The 15,176-nt window shown below is 39.8% G+C and overlaps 1 protein-coding gene across 1 annotated transcript in view; it reads right to left on the bottom strand.

Moving 5' to 3' along the window:
- CAP2 (cyclase associated actin cytoskeleton regulatory protein 2) overlaps positions 1–15,176 on the bottom strand; it is a 68,816-nt gene that overhangs the window by 10,785 nt on the left and 42,855 nt on the right. The window contains exons 6-8 of the mRNA XM_064705230.1: positions 11,782–11,919; positions 11,490–11,575; positions 9,675–9,780 (exon numbers count right to left, since the gene is read on the bottom strand). Coding sequence (XP_064561300.1) covers positions 9,675–9,780; positions 11,490–11,575; positions 11,782–11,919 — 330 coding nt within the window. The remainder of the gene's footprint in view (positions 1–9,674; positions 9,781–11,489; positions 11,576–11,781; positions 11,920–15,176) is intronic.

Here is a 15,176-nt window from a genome sequence, read left to right as displayed (position 1 = left end):
TGAAAGAACTTCCTTGTCAAAGTACAGATGAAGGATTTTAAACACATTAGTTAAGTTTTGACATGGTTTTGTATGACTGGAGATTGTTATATTTATTTTCAAGGAACAGATGAGGTAGGAAAGGATCTGGGAAACTAGGAGCTTTTTTCCTTATAGTGGAGTACTGATGAAAAAACAAGTCTACTCAAAAATCTCAATTCTTGACCTGAGCAGCTAAGACATTCTAGTCCTTTTAAGTGGATTTCAAAAGTAAGAAAAAAATGTATTCATTGCACTCATGCTGCTCATCTGCCTCTACTTTCCTGTACAAGCCTGGTCCCTCCACCAAAGTCAGTGGTTATCTCCACTGAGCACAAAAGATTTTGAGTTAGATCTAATTAAGAATACAAAAGCTATCACAAGGTAAAGACACCTGAGGTTCTGTCACCCTTCCCACTCCTTTATTTTGTGCAGTCATAGAAAAAAAAGACAAAAAAAGCTAACTGGTTGTTAGCTTTTCTCCTGCATGGCAAATCTTGTCTAGTTTAAGACCTGAGTTACAGCTACACAAGCTAACTGATATTGTAGCATGCTATTTTCAACATCTAGGGTCATTCTGGAAACTGCAAACAATTTCAATCATAAATTAGGCCAGGCAAAATTGAAAGAGAAATCACAGGAAAAAAAGGTCTCCAAAGTATATGGTTTAACTGCTCCACTGTAGATCTCCATCTTACAACATGGACTCCAGTAGGACAATCTCCCATTGAAATAAAATGGCATGGAAAAGACAGACAAGTCTCACTAATGAGAAGGTGCACAGACCTGCTGGGAAGAAGGGTACAGTCTAACTCTGGCTACAGTCTTCTTTTCCTTGCCATTTTAAAGTACCTAACTGAAATCAAATAAAAATTCAAATGAGGTGAAATTCTTTGTGGGAAAGTGGCTCAGGGAAACTCTCAGAAGGGGGCAGAAAGCACAAAATGTAACTGGAAATGTAGAATACACATTTCACTTTTTGCATTCCCTGCATGCCAGGAAGATGGAACCTGTGCTGCACTCGTCACACTGATGTAAAGGGCAACTTAAAAATCAGCCAAGTGAAGTAGTTCCAGGATTTTTTTTTAAATTAATTTTGACATCTATTAATAAATGAAGCTCCAAGTTACCAACCTCAGTCGCCGACAATTACTTTGCTTTCCTTAGTTCCTCTTCTAAGACAACTTACACCCTTCAGGCTCTAGGATACTTCTGAACCAGGCTCTTAAACTGTCCTGGTATCTGGTAATACTTGTGTATAGTCCTATCCAATTTCAACAGAAGTTCCCTTCACAAAGTCCATTCATTTCTGTTCTGTATAGGGTGGCGTTTGTGAGAGCTGCTGGGAATAAAATAGCATGTTACATGCCCACAAAAGTTCATCTATCCTAAAGCAGCAGGTGCTTAGCAGCTTTGCTATTTGCAAACAACTCTTCAGATTAACTTCACGCAGATGTTAACAACAGTGTGTCTTTACATAAAAAGTATTAGGAGCCATTTGGACCAGTGAAGGCGGTTGTTTGCAAGCTGCCTTTCTTCCTCTTTTATTTCAGCTGTTTGCCTCGGCAACAGCTGCTGCTCTCAGTGCTGTGCTGTCTGCAGACACCACACTGATTGCTGACTGCTCCTATTAACATGTTAGTTTGTGTGGTCATTTTTCCACCATGTACAAATATGCCCCTAGTGAGAATTAGCAGGGGACAACAGATAGAGTCATCCTTACTGTGTGAAAATGTAACACAAAAGTAAGCTGTAACTTTTAACCTGGTAGCTTTGCATCATAGTAAACTTGAGTACTTTGAAATGTGCTCCTGGAGCTTTTTGAAACGGAGGAAAATGTAATTCCCTGAGTAAGGTCCTATCAGGAGCAGGAGATGCAGGCCCTGTGGCCATGTACTAAGAGCTCTGTAGGGGATAAAACATTTCAGACATTTCCCCCAGGGCTGTCTTCAGCTTCCACCCATGCTCTAAATGGGGTGACAGGAATGGGTCAGGGTTTGCTCCTTGCTGGATAGCCCCAAGCCATCTACAGAGAGGCCCAAGGGCGTCCCATTGACTGTGGCAGAGAAGCTTCCTTTAGCAACAGTGTCTGACGCTGCTGACATTGCTGGGTCTGATAAATTTCACTGTGCAGGGTTTGCAGGATTGTGGTACAACCTCAAAGTGTGTTATATCTCTACCTTCATCTTGTACAACTGGCAGAAGGGTGAGGTGCATTTCTTTTTCTCGCCTAACTGCCTTGCTGGAAGAGATAAATGATTGTTTATGTTGAGATAGCTGCCTGGTTGAAATTCTCATTTAATTCCCTTGAAATTACAGCAGAGCTGAGTGAAGCCGTTTGAGAAGCTGGGCCCTGTTAAGCACATTTCTCCTAAAGGCTTCCTTCCCCCGGAGCACAGGGCAAAGCCAATCTTGTTAGAGAAATAAAACGCTGTTCAGATATAACACAAGTGCTCTGGATGCCATACTGTCACTAATTTTCAGTGGCCATATGCAGTCTGACGTGTCTTCAGGTCTGAGCCCAGCTACCGAGAGACAGTAAGAATTTCTTTTTATGTCTTATCGCAGATGTTACTATTTCCTGAGCTATTCTTGCTGAACAGCTCCCTGGGTTAGCCTTCCATGTCACTGTTACTATATTTGTAGAAGTGCAGCAGCAAGGAGCCCCAGTTAGACGCTCCTATCTCTGGGGATATGAGGGGCTTACGTGCCAGACCCTGTACAAACACCCGCAGTGTTCCTCTGTGTTTATCCAGCTCTTGGCTGACACAGTGCAGCATGGACACTGAGGGCAACAAAGTTCTTGTGCTGGGAACCTGCTGGGGAGCATCTGACACAATGCATTTCTTGTAGCTGCAATGGTTGATTTTACTCTGAGCCAGAAGATTGTAAGCATCTATATAATGCATTTAAAGAAATGATACATGCATGTGTATGATATACAGTACCTATTTTGTTGGTCATTCCTATTAAGAGGTAAGTATCTATTTGCAGCTGAAGCAACAGGTGGCTTAGAGAGAGGTCATGAAATCCCTCCCTTAATTTATTGAAAAGCCTTCTTTTCATGGCAGCAGACAAACAGGAATCCTAATGGGGAATACATTCTTCCCTCCCGCCCCCACCCCCCCCCAAAAAAAGGAAGAATATAGCTGTTTTCTGCCCCTTTATAGTAATCCTAGTTTCACACCTAAAATGATTACAGCATTCTGTATTGTTCTTTTCATACATATGCACAGCCAAAGACAAGAATTGTGAAGCTCAAAATATCACATATCAACCTCTGGGAACAGGTGGACTGTGACTCAGAGGCACAGAGCTCTTGTTAAGGTGTTTTTTTGTGTAAAAGTAGCTTAGCACAACAGTTCTGTTACCTACTCTGTTTAAGCCACCTGTCTGCAAGGAGTTATGCTGCCCAGAGAGCTGCAATTTACTGGATGAAACAGCTGACTTGCAGGGCCTGTAATCGTTGTCAGTTAAAACACAAAGCAACAAAAACCCAGCTCCGTTCTTTCCTTGTTACTGAGTCTCAGCAGAATTATTTATCTGCAGAGTTTTCAAGCTTTGCAGCCCCCTGTAATATACTTTTGCCGTTCATCACCTGTTCAGGATTTAAAATGATGCTTACATCTTCAGAGTTACCCAACCAGAAATGTTTTATACAGCCATGCTCTTTCTAAATCATTTGAGAACTGTATGATAATGTAATTGCCAACACGTAATGTGCTCCAACAGGCATCAACCATCTTTTACTATAGAAAAATTTGGTTAAAAAAAAGACCAATCTTTTTAGCAAGATAGTGAAGTTTTAAGAGATATACCTTTCCTTTTCTCTCTTGCACACTTTCAATTTTGTATTTCCTTTCCCTTTTCCACTGGAACTAGGCTGCAGGCCTTGCCCAGGTTTTCCCTTAACATGTCTGAATGGTGCTTGGTCCAAGTTAGGGAATACAACTGATATACAGTAAAGACAAATATTTTCACCCACTGCTGGAATAAGAGAGTAAAAATACTTTCTTTCAAAGGGACAGGGATGTGACTGAGGCAGTCTCCACCAAAGAGGGAACTATTGTAGAGGTGCCAGGATAGCCAGTTTTTTAATTGACCCTGTACCAAAAACCAGAACACTGCCTATTGTCTGAGAAAGAAACACTTGCACCTAAGGGATGCAATTTTTTCAACAAAAAAAATATAAGGGAATAGGGAAGGGGAAGGGTGGAGAAAGGAATGGAAGGTATACAGAAAAGGAGAGAAAAGGCTATTACTGAGAAAAACTGAGCGCTGTGGAAATGTCTACGTCTTCTCCGAGATACAGGCATCTAAATTGGTATATCCGTGCTGCCCTTCCTTCTATCTGAATAAGGCCTCTGGGATTGCAGTCCTGGCTGTGGCTGGAATTTGGCACTACAGTTTTGACCTTTAGCTTTAGTGAAGTGGCTCAGACGATGGCTGCTTGATAAGTAGGTCAAACTAAACACAGCACAGAAGAGATACTGGACAGATAATAGGAGGCTTTTGCCTGCAGAAGTTGGTCTTCTGCAGCTTGTTCACATCAATATGTACAGAGATGATGTATTACAGGAAAATGTTTTGATAGAACAGGAGAAAGGCAGGGCCAATTTATAAGAAAATGTCTGGAGGTAATTATTTTAGACTAGAATAAAATGCCCAAGTCTACACTGAGACTAGGATAATTGCACTCAATAAGGCTAATGTAGGAATTATGATGGTACTTCTTGGTGTGGAGCTTGTGGAGATTTTCAGCTTTTAAGGAATGTTTTTAGAGTATTATCTAAGGAGTAATAAATGTTTTTAAAAACGCTATTTCAGGGGGAAAAAAAAGACTTGAAGATACTGGCTTCAATGGTAACAGGATTTAAATAAATCTCAACTGCTTTTAAAGATGTGCAGACTTCATCCTAAGTTGTTTTGATTTGTAAAGGGGGAGAGGATTTCACTTATCACTTGAGTGAAATTCTGTATTCTGCTGGTAAAATCTATCCTAAATTACTATTGTATACAAAGAACAAAATGTTAAGTACAGATCCACCTGCAACTGAAACATTCAAGACAATTATCTTTGAGCAAGATTTGCGTCTTAACTCTTATTTGATATATGGAAAACTACAGCAGTCTCTTATTATTACTGGTTGTTTTCTTGCTGCAAGGTTAACCTACAGAAATAGGAGCAGAAGATTCACTTCCCCCAGATTACTCATGCAGGTCTTGTAGCAAACAAACTTTTCATTAGGCATTCTTGTGAGCTTATATTACAGCTGTTCATTTATTTGCATCACCAAAAAGAAGTGGAGGGTAGAAAGAGGCATGCTTCACCAGAATCCCTTCTGAAGAAAAAAAAAAAAAAGAGAAAAAAAGGCACTTGCTCTTTATCAGAAAGAAGTGAAAAAGGACAGGTCACTATTACAGCTGTGGATTGCTTGTTAAAAACAGAAAGCTGTAGCAAGCAAAAATGACAATTACTGAATAGGTAAAATGCTACCCTGGGCACTTAAAATATTTCACTGTAACAACAGCTTTTTCCAAAGACTCACTGACATCTAAGAATGTCATATCTGGTAGCAAATTAAAACAAATCTCCATTAGGCTGGTAATTGCTTATTGTCCCCATTGTCAAGATAGCTCAATTGAGATGTAGAGATGAGTGAATGGCCACTCAGCACAGGGTGTAGGAGGCAGAAGGACACTTTACATCCAAGATAACGAACTACAAAATTACACTTTTAAGGAAATACTGTAGATCCATCTGACTTGCACTGGCAAGCATATTTTCTCTGCCATAGGCACAATCAATGAATGAAAATTACTATTTCAGATTATGTTGAAAATACATGGAATTTTTTACTCTCTGGGACAATCCTGCTCACAAACATACATGAGATATGTACTTTTGTTCTGTGAGCACAGTACCATCAAATATACTAACCATATCCATCATTCCTTGAAATGCCAATTTACACAGTCCAGTCTGGTTCTGTACCACCACTCCACACGAGGAGCAAAACAGGTTCAGATGCACACTATTTCCTTCTATGTGTATTCTTGAATACACTACATCCTTCACTATTTCCTTGGCTTTCTCCTCACACAGTCACACATTTCAATAGAGTGCCCTTAACAAGTAAAATATTGTCACACAACTTGGCACAACCAAAGTAAGACAGAACTGTGTTAGATCCAAAAATCCATGAACATCTGTTTTTATCACAAACTTTTTATAAAGCAGATAGAGATAAGTGTTATTGTCAGAAGTGACTGCTTGAACATTATTTCAACCCTTTGCACCAGTTTTTGTGTCTGTCTTCTAATTTATTAAGACTTTTTTTTCTCTTTCCTCTGAAGTGCCTGCCTGTGTGCCTGCTGCCAGAGCCAGGAAAACTTTCCTGTGTGTACTAGTGATCTCTTCCAAGGCTGGCTGCAGCTGCCCTGTGCAGCTTGATGGAAGGGTAGGGGGAGCTGGAAATGGCACAGCTTTGGGATCTCGCATGCACACAAATGTGCACACCACAGTATAGCTTAGTGGGCCAAGCACCAACTCAAAAATCCTGTCCCCTTTTTGGAAACCCAAGCATAGGAAATCCTCTGATCTAGGCTTATGCTCCTGGGGTTTGGTTGGAGTTCAAGCACTGACAATACAGCTGGGAGAGAAGAAGTAGTTAATATTCTTCCTGACTCTTCACTCTTGTTAGAAATATCTAAATGTGCTACTTAAGAGCTTTTTATAGAAACTTCATGCATTGCTTTGTTGACTTCTGCAGATATGAAGGGTAAATTATTGGTATAATACACTTTGAAATCTGTACTTACATACCCCAAGACACTTCTCTCTTTCTCTCCCCCTCTATAATAAAATACCTTTTTTACACCAATGTCTGCCTCTCATAAACGTTCCACTTTGTTAACGCCTTGCCAAACTAATGCTTTTTCCTTTTTTCCTTTTATGCATGTAAGTGCAAGCTGCTGTGTGCAATGATTAACAACTGTGTCTGGAATATATCTACAGCCTTTTTATATATCACATTTTTTGTCTAGACCCTGCTTCTGCAGACCTTTATGCTTAACTTCACACAATGTGAATCTGTGACTTCCATTCAACACTTTAAAATGTATAAAAAAAAATGAAATTATCACTTGAGCAGCTCATTACTTTCTGGAATGTATTTGTTACCAAGCTTCATAGAAATATTTAAATAACATTTAAGCGATTTAAACAACCTGCTAACTTACTGAATTCTAATTTTCTTACACACACATTTAGTAAAACTTAAAAAAATATATACATCCATAAAAATGAGTCTGCAATTTAATCTTTGAGACTTGTATCACATAAAGGATAATTTAAATGAAGCATACTTCCAAGACAACTTCCAGATATGAGTGATATCCAAAGTGAAGTGAAATCAGTACTTCACATGCAGTGATGGGCTTATCACTCATGATGGAATGAGCACTGTTGGCAGGAAACGATGCTTAATATAAATAAACAAGTCACACCTAGATTTCAGCAATTTCTTGGACAGCTGAAGACAGAGAAATATAAAGACACAATGGCTGAGGTACTGGTTTTAGGACCAGTCAAACATAATCTTCAACAGCTACCCTTCTGAGTAAGACAACCAGTACTCACCAGCACTGAGAGCTCCTCCTGTTTGACCAAATGGATGTAACAAGCCTTCACCTTACAACACTATCTCTGTATCAGTGAAGTTCTATTAAAGGTGAAGATTATTCTTTTTCTGTATTAACAGAATGAATTATATCCCAGATTCTCAGGCTAATTCAGCTAATGGGGTACTACAATTCCTTTTCCTTATGTAATAATAATTTAGAAATCATTAGATCTTCTCACATTCACAGATCATAAAAGAATAGGATGTACCAAGTGTGAAATTCTGTACTAAATAAAGGAATCATGCTTAATATTTACATTTTTTACTATAGAAACTTACAAAGTAGCTAATAATTACAGTCTTGTAATTTATCCTGTTCAAACATTTCTGCATTGCTTCAGACTAAGATGTACATGCAGATCAGAGTTCTCTCCCATGTTTGAACCTGCACTCAAATACTTGAGAACTGAAAGGCCTTGTACAATGCCTCATGAAGGCTATGAAGAGAAAGCTGCAGCCTGTTGCTGAGCACAAGTAACCTACATTCTCTTACATGGTTATAACCTCCATTGAGGGAGAGAGAAAACAACGTTTCCAGGTACCACAGAATCAGGGGAATGTTTGGCTGGAAGGGACCTTGAAGATCATCCAGTTCCAACCCCCTGCCATGGGCAGGGACACTTTTCATAGACCACGTTGATCAGAGTCCCACCCAACCTGGCCTTGAACACTTCCAAGGATGGGGCATCTGCAGCTTCTCTGGGCAACCTGTTCCAGTGTCTCATCACCCTCAAAATAAAAAATTTCTTCCTTATATTCAATCTTTCAATTTAAAACTATTGCCCTCTGTCCTGTCATTACAAGCCTTGGTGATGTCTTTCCCAGTCTTTCTCACAAGCCCTCTTTATATATTGCAATGTTGCAAAAAGGTCTCTATGAAGCCTTCTTTTCTCCAGGCTGAAAGAATCTCATCTCTCTCAGCCTGTCTTCACAGGAAGGGTGTTGCAGCTCTTATTCCATGTTAAGCTACACTTCACAGAATCACAGAATGGTTTGGATTGGAAGGCCATTAATCTGAAAGTTCTACTTCACTTCCCTATGTTCCCAAGTTCTTAAAACTGTTTGTTTTGAGAACTAAATGGTGACCTGTATTAGTCCTCTGAATATTAAAATTAAAAATAATGATATTTGTGTACACCTAAAAAATTATAAATTTGGTGTGAAAGACTGCATGTGCAAGTATATGGGAGGTTTAGGAGATGGTATCAGTAAAGAGCAGGATGATTACATTTTTAATGTATTTCAGCAGTTCTCCTAATCAGATGATAAACACAAGCACATTATTAAAGTAAAATAGAACACTGTATCAATGTAGATGGTAGACATAAACTCTTACATTTATACCAAACATAAAATTAATTTTCCATGTTTATACCTCTCTTAGAGAAAAATATTCATTGCTACCATCTCACATGTAACACACAGAAGCAGGTTATATAAGGAGCATAAATAATTAGGTATGCAGTTATATTTACTCTCTCTGTTTCCAGAAGCTATTTCTATATATCTAAAATAATAGTTTTATAAAGCTATTTATCTACAAAATTATGTATCCCTTGTCTTTGTCTTCCCTGTTATTAAATCTCTCTCTTTGTTCAGATTCTTCCCACCATCCTTCTTTCCATGACATGCTCCCTCCCTTTCCTTTGGTCTGACACGTCCTTCAATGTTTTGCATACCTTCTACAGGCATGGAGAACTGTGTCGGTCTCTCTTTACCATCTGCAGCTGAGGGTTATGGCTATACTAATCCCAAGTAATTATTTTCTCTTCCTCCAAACATGTACCATAATGGCCTGAACATCTCCACCTATATCTCAAACATTTATTGGCTTGGTTGGGAAATCCATGGACCATGACTTCCGTTCCTGGCATAGATATTTATTTTTCCTGAGCTAATGACCCACATTAGAAGACAAAGACTGGAAGGTTACTGGCTTTTTATGGTTCTTCTTGAAGAAAGAGTACTTACAGTTTTACTCCAGGTGAGACCTGTGGTGTGATGCTCTTTGATATAAGCTTGAAGCTCAGACCAGATGTTCAGATATGACTTCACCCAATCAACATGGCGTGTGTCACTGTAAAAACAGAGGCAATATTTATCTGTGAATGTATTTAAAATCAGAGAGCAGCGCTGCTCTTGCTTAAAGCAGGTAAACCCAATGACTGGCTAAAAGCCATGGACAAATCAGTTAGCAGGCAGACAACCAGCCCAGTGCTGCAAAGACTGAAGCTACTACATTGGAAAGCTTCTAGATCCTTCTAGAGGACAAACAAGAGCAAAGGATGCCTCCAGCAGAGAGTGCTTCCTGCTAGAAGTGTGTGTCACCATTTTCTCAGGCTCAAAGTCAACTGAAAAAGCACTAAAGGCACATTGAGCCTTACAGCAGGTACCCAGACATAATTTCAGGGTGCTGAACTTTAGAAAACTAAATACCCATGGACTCTGTAAGATATTCTGGCTGCCATGTTCAAATGTGGCCAGGGCAATACTGGGTCATGTTACAGTCCTCAGACTAAAATATTTATACATGAAGAATTTTTAAAGTACAAGTCAAAGTTGGCTTTAGAATCTTTGTCGTTAGTCCTTCAATGGGACTCATAAATGAAACCAGGAAATAATGAAGAGAAAAGCTGCTTGTAAGATGAAGTCCATAGTTATAACAAATTATTAGTGAACAGTGATTGCTTACAAGGATTTGTGTGTCTACCTTCTATTTATTTCCTTTGGAATTTTATCCTTAATTATGCAGAGGACCTGGGTCAACAGGTTTAATCCAAAGCCTACTGAAGTCAAGGGAAAGCCTTCCATACTTTGGAAGACATTGTGGTTTGATTCAGTGAAAAACAGGGAAATAATTCCTCATTAAAGGAAGAATTAAATACCTAAATAATGTACTCCATTTATACCATTACACAAGACATTTTTTTTCTCCAGTGTAAACACTGATACTATGTTGTAAAAATCATCAGTTACCCAAGCATCAGTTACTACCTTCAGCAGGTAAACTCAGGCTTTAGGAATAAGATATAACATATAATATATATAAAATAACATACTATATATAGCATATCATTTATATTTATACATATTCAAGAAACATAAATACATGTGAAAGGTTTTAATACTTAAAACCTTTTCCTCACTAATGAGGAAAAATTCAATAGCAAATACCGTTCTTCACTGGGATATGAAAATCAAAACACAAAATCTGGCCTTCAAAAGCATCAAGTCAGCAGGATTTATACATGACTTTTCAAAGAAGGACCTGAATTTTTTTCTCTTTCTCCATCAGTTCACAGATATCATTCATGGAACTTTTTTTGTGAATTCCTTGTGCTCTTTAAGAATAGTGAAGTGGTGCAGAGAAAAATCAAATCAAGAGCTATGGAATTTGAATCTGTATATATCTACCACCTAATACACATTTTCAAGCCAAGAGCAAGAACAGCAACAGTATGAGAGCACAAATGAGAGGAGGATGCACAGCAGCCAGCTAGCCACACATTGCATTTGCATATAAGCTCATGATGCTGGAATGCCAGAAAAATTAAAACTAATCTTAAAATGCGCAGAGGGTGAAAACCAGCACTGCTAACACTGCTGCCATTCTCACTGCAGCATGCTGCAGGTCAGAGGTGAGGAGGGGAAACTATGCTACTGCAAGAAGGTTTCATCAAATGCTTTTTAGTTTACAAAACACTTCCTATGATAGCACTGTGAACCCTATTGGTATGGTTAATGCTCTGTTCTCTGGCTAGTCCACACTGGAGCTTGGTAACATACCTGTTCTTGTAGTCCTTTAATACCCTGTTAGTATAAAAGGTAGCAGCATCATTCATCTCCTTGACATAAGGGCCTGGTTTAGGAGACTAGGACCATCACCCCATGGTAGCAGGAAACAACAGAAGGAGAAAGGAAGTAAAACATTAGTCAGACACCTCCCCTGACACACTAGGTTTATTACCTTCTTGGGTGTAGTAGAGACTGCAGAGCACTGCATGATTTGGAACTATCCTGGGCTGCACCATCCAGAAGCTTCTTAACAGCCCTCCCAGCCATACCATGTGTCACTCACCACTGTTATCCACCCAAGGGCAGGTATGCTCTCACTGACAGCTGACAGGTGGTTGAACATTTTACTTCCTCTGTTCCTTTCCCTGAAGTTCTGGATTTCCTGAATCTTCTCTGATATTGGCTTGAGAAGCACTGCCACCTCATCAAGAAGAAGAAGGAGAGGAGAGAGAGGAGAGATGGAGAGGAGATGGAGAGGAGAGGAGAGGAAGGAGAGGAGAGGAAGGAGAGAGGAGAGGAGAGGAGAGGAGAGGAGAGGAGAGGAGAGGAGAGGAGAGGAGAGGAGAGGAAGGAGGAGAGGAGAGGAGAGGAGAGGAGAGGAGAGGAGAGGAGAGGAGAGGGAGGAGAGGAGGAGGAGAGGAGAGGAGAGGAGAGGAGAGGAGAGGAGAGGAGAGGAGAGGAGAGGAGAGGAGAGGAGAGGGAGGAGAGGAGAGGAGAGGAAGGAGAGGAGAGGGAGAGGAGAGGAGAGGAGAGGAGAGAGGGAGAGGAGAGGAGAGGGAGAGGAGGAGAGGGAGAGGGAGAGGGAGAGGAGAGGAGAGGGAGAGAGGAGGAGAGAGAGGAGAGGGACTGATGTTAACAGTGGGTGGTCCAAAAGCACCATGTAGTTAATATTGTCCTCCTTGCCTTCTGATTTACATCCATAAAGAAAGGTCATCATAAATTACAGCAACAGTTTAATTACCCTCCTACAGTTGCAGCGATAAAATGCACAGACATTAAGTATTAATAATGTGTTGTAGCAAAAATTGTTCTCAGCACTGGCAGCATTTTCACATGCTGCCCAGATTAAGACCCATATCAACCCCATAGCTCAGAGTCAGCAGAATGACTGTCATTTTCATCTGATATCCCTTGAACTTCTTCAGATTCTTGAGTTTTTCATGTAATTAACCAAGTTGTTTTTCCCAAGAAACACAAACTACTTGTCAGTTGCCTGTTATTATCTGGCAACAAGACTGAGAAAGTAAGACACTGTAGGCAAGATCAGTTTTACCTGTCCTTCTTGGTACATTTTAATGTTTTGGCTGCAAGCAATGCAGGAGGATTTCATGGGAAATTGCTGCCTGCAAGCCATGGTTTGGGGAAGTTCTCCTGGGTAAATCAGAAATGAATGGTATCCATGGGAATGACTGCTGAGTGGAAGGAATAGTGTCTGGAGCAAAGAGAAAAGCAAAATGAATGCAGAAGCTATCCAAACTCTTTCCTGTGCAAAGTGAATGTTAATCACACTGGTCCAGTGTCTCAGAAAAACTAATGTAGAGCACTAATTCACTGGGGAAAATTCTTCCACTCAGAAGACAGCAGATTGAGGGACATGGAGTCATCAGTTTACAGGCAAAACAACTGCTGTACCTTGCAACCCTATAACATTGCAAAAGTATGCTCCCCAAACCCATACAATATCCCACCAAAGGCAGGGCACCATTCTGATCCTCCCTGGCACTTCACTTGGAAACCACTCAGGATTGCAGCAGAATTCTGCATTTTTGTCACCTTTTCCAGGACTATTTGTGATGTGCTTGCTGGAGACAACTAATCCTCATGATCTTGAGGACTAATGCTGCCATGACACACAAAAAATGATGGGCACACATGTCCTGCTTGATCTCTGTCATCTTAAGCTTTTTCTTTTCACCTTTCTAGAAGACTTCAGCATTAGAGAATTTTATGTCAGCTTAGAATAAGCATGTTTACTATGGATCAACACAGGTCAAAGACACTTCAAAAACGTGTCAAAAAGAGGTTGTGCATTTTGAAAAGTATTTTGATCTACCTACAGAGCCTGAACATTTTAGTAGCAGAGTAATTCTGAGAAAGACCTATGCATCAGAAATAGATGGGGATATGTGATCTTCCCTACAACAAAATGGGTTGGGAGAAAACAAATATTTACAGTATTACTGTGAAATTATAAGATTTTTTGTTGATGACCTAATGACCAGCACAAGTCATTAAGTCTGAAAAAGCCCTGAAACCCCCATGATTTGTAGTTCTGAAAACATGATCTTGTTGCCATAACATGATAAAGTCTGCAGAAATTCTCCTTTCTAATTTTTGCTTGTTTACAACATGCTGCAGCTGGTATTTTCTTGGGTATTTTCTTATTTTTCAGGGAAATCTTTCAAGTATGACAGTAGTTAACAAAACTGAAATTTAAGAAAGTGCTTGTTCTGCTTTGATATTATGCCAGTTTTCCTCCCATAAAGTCTGAGGGATATTTACAGTCCTGAGCTTACTGTGAATCTTCATGGCCCAGTTCCAGACAAAGAGAATATCAGGCCTAAAAATACAGCTCCACAGATGCCTGGTATATCTAGACAGCACTGGGAGGCAGCACATTTCTGTGGATAGTGCACTGAAGTGGGAGTCCTTAAATGGGGGTTCTCTTTGCAGCTCTCCCACCAAATTTCATCAGGTTTCAGTAAAGCTGGGTTAGCTTTCTGTGCTTCAGTTTCCTAGATATGAAATGGTGTTAACATAGCTGTTTTATTTTGTAGAATACTTTGATTTATATAGATAAGAAGGCAAAGTTATGGTCAAAACATTTCTCTGAATGACCCACAATGACCCAAACCTCCTCCTATTCCTTCTAGAAAAGCTCTCAGCCACTTTTCTGAGGATCTTCTGTCAGTGGCACAGAGATTCTGTCCCTCAAAAACAAGACTTAACCTATCCAGCGATTACATATTTATAAGAAATGTTTATAAAAATGTCGTGGATTTATTTAATTTCACAGAACCTGTGCAAGTTTTAAAGATGAAATATGTATTGCTAGGGAAACTTTCTCCAAGTAATCATTCCCTTGGCACTGCAGTGACACCAGAGTGGGCTGGAGGCTTTGCCCAGCTCTGTCCCATGTGAGAGGTCCTGGCAGAGCAGCAGAGTCTGCCTCCCCTTCACTGCACTCATCCTGTTCTGCAATGGCTGTACAAAATATGTGTGCTTGTGGAAGCTTTTTGTTGTCCAAGTTTCTGTGTAAGGGTTTGACACAGGAACACAGCCTGCATGGAATCACTGATTTGAGTTCTGTCTCAGTTCTAAATTTTTAGTTAGTGATTAAACTGCAGATGAATTACAGTGGATATGGCATATGGGTATAGAAAGGCTCATTAATTCTGGCAGTAATCAGTCTTGTTTGGCTTTACAATGCAGAAACAGTTGTGCTGAGGGTTCTAGAAGAATAATCTCTTTATTGCAATGCATATTAAAACAGCTGACTTAACAAAATTAATGTCTATATTGTATCTCTAAGAAAAGGGAATTCCAGGAGATGAATCAGAACTGTTGGAAAAATCTTCAGCATGCCTTTGGCATGTGCTAGATAAAATTTCTTGTCATTTAAGACACAGCACAGTTGTCTAACAGAAATTTAAGAGTCTCTTTATAAACACCATTCCT

This window comes from Zonotrichia leucophrys, chromosome 2 (assembly GCF_028769735.1).
Source record: "Zonotrichia leucophrys gambelii isolate GWCS_2022_RI chromosome 2, RI_Zleu_2.0, whole genome shotgun sequence".
Classification (NCBI taxonomy): Eukaryota; Metazoa; Chordata; class Aves; order Passeriformes; family Passerellidae; genus Zonotrichia; species Zonotrichia leucophrys.
The sequence above is the reverse complement of the archived record's forward strand: the minus strand, read 5'-3'. Positions and strand labels throughout refer to the sequence as shown.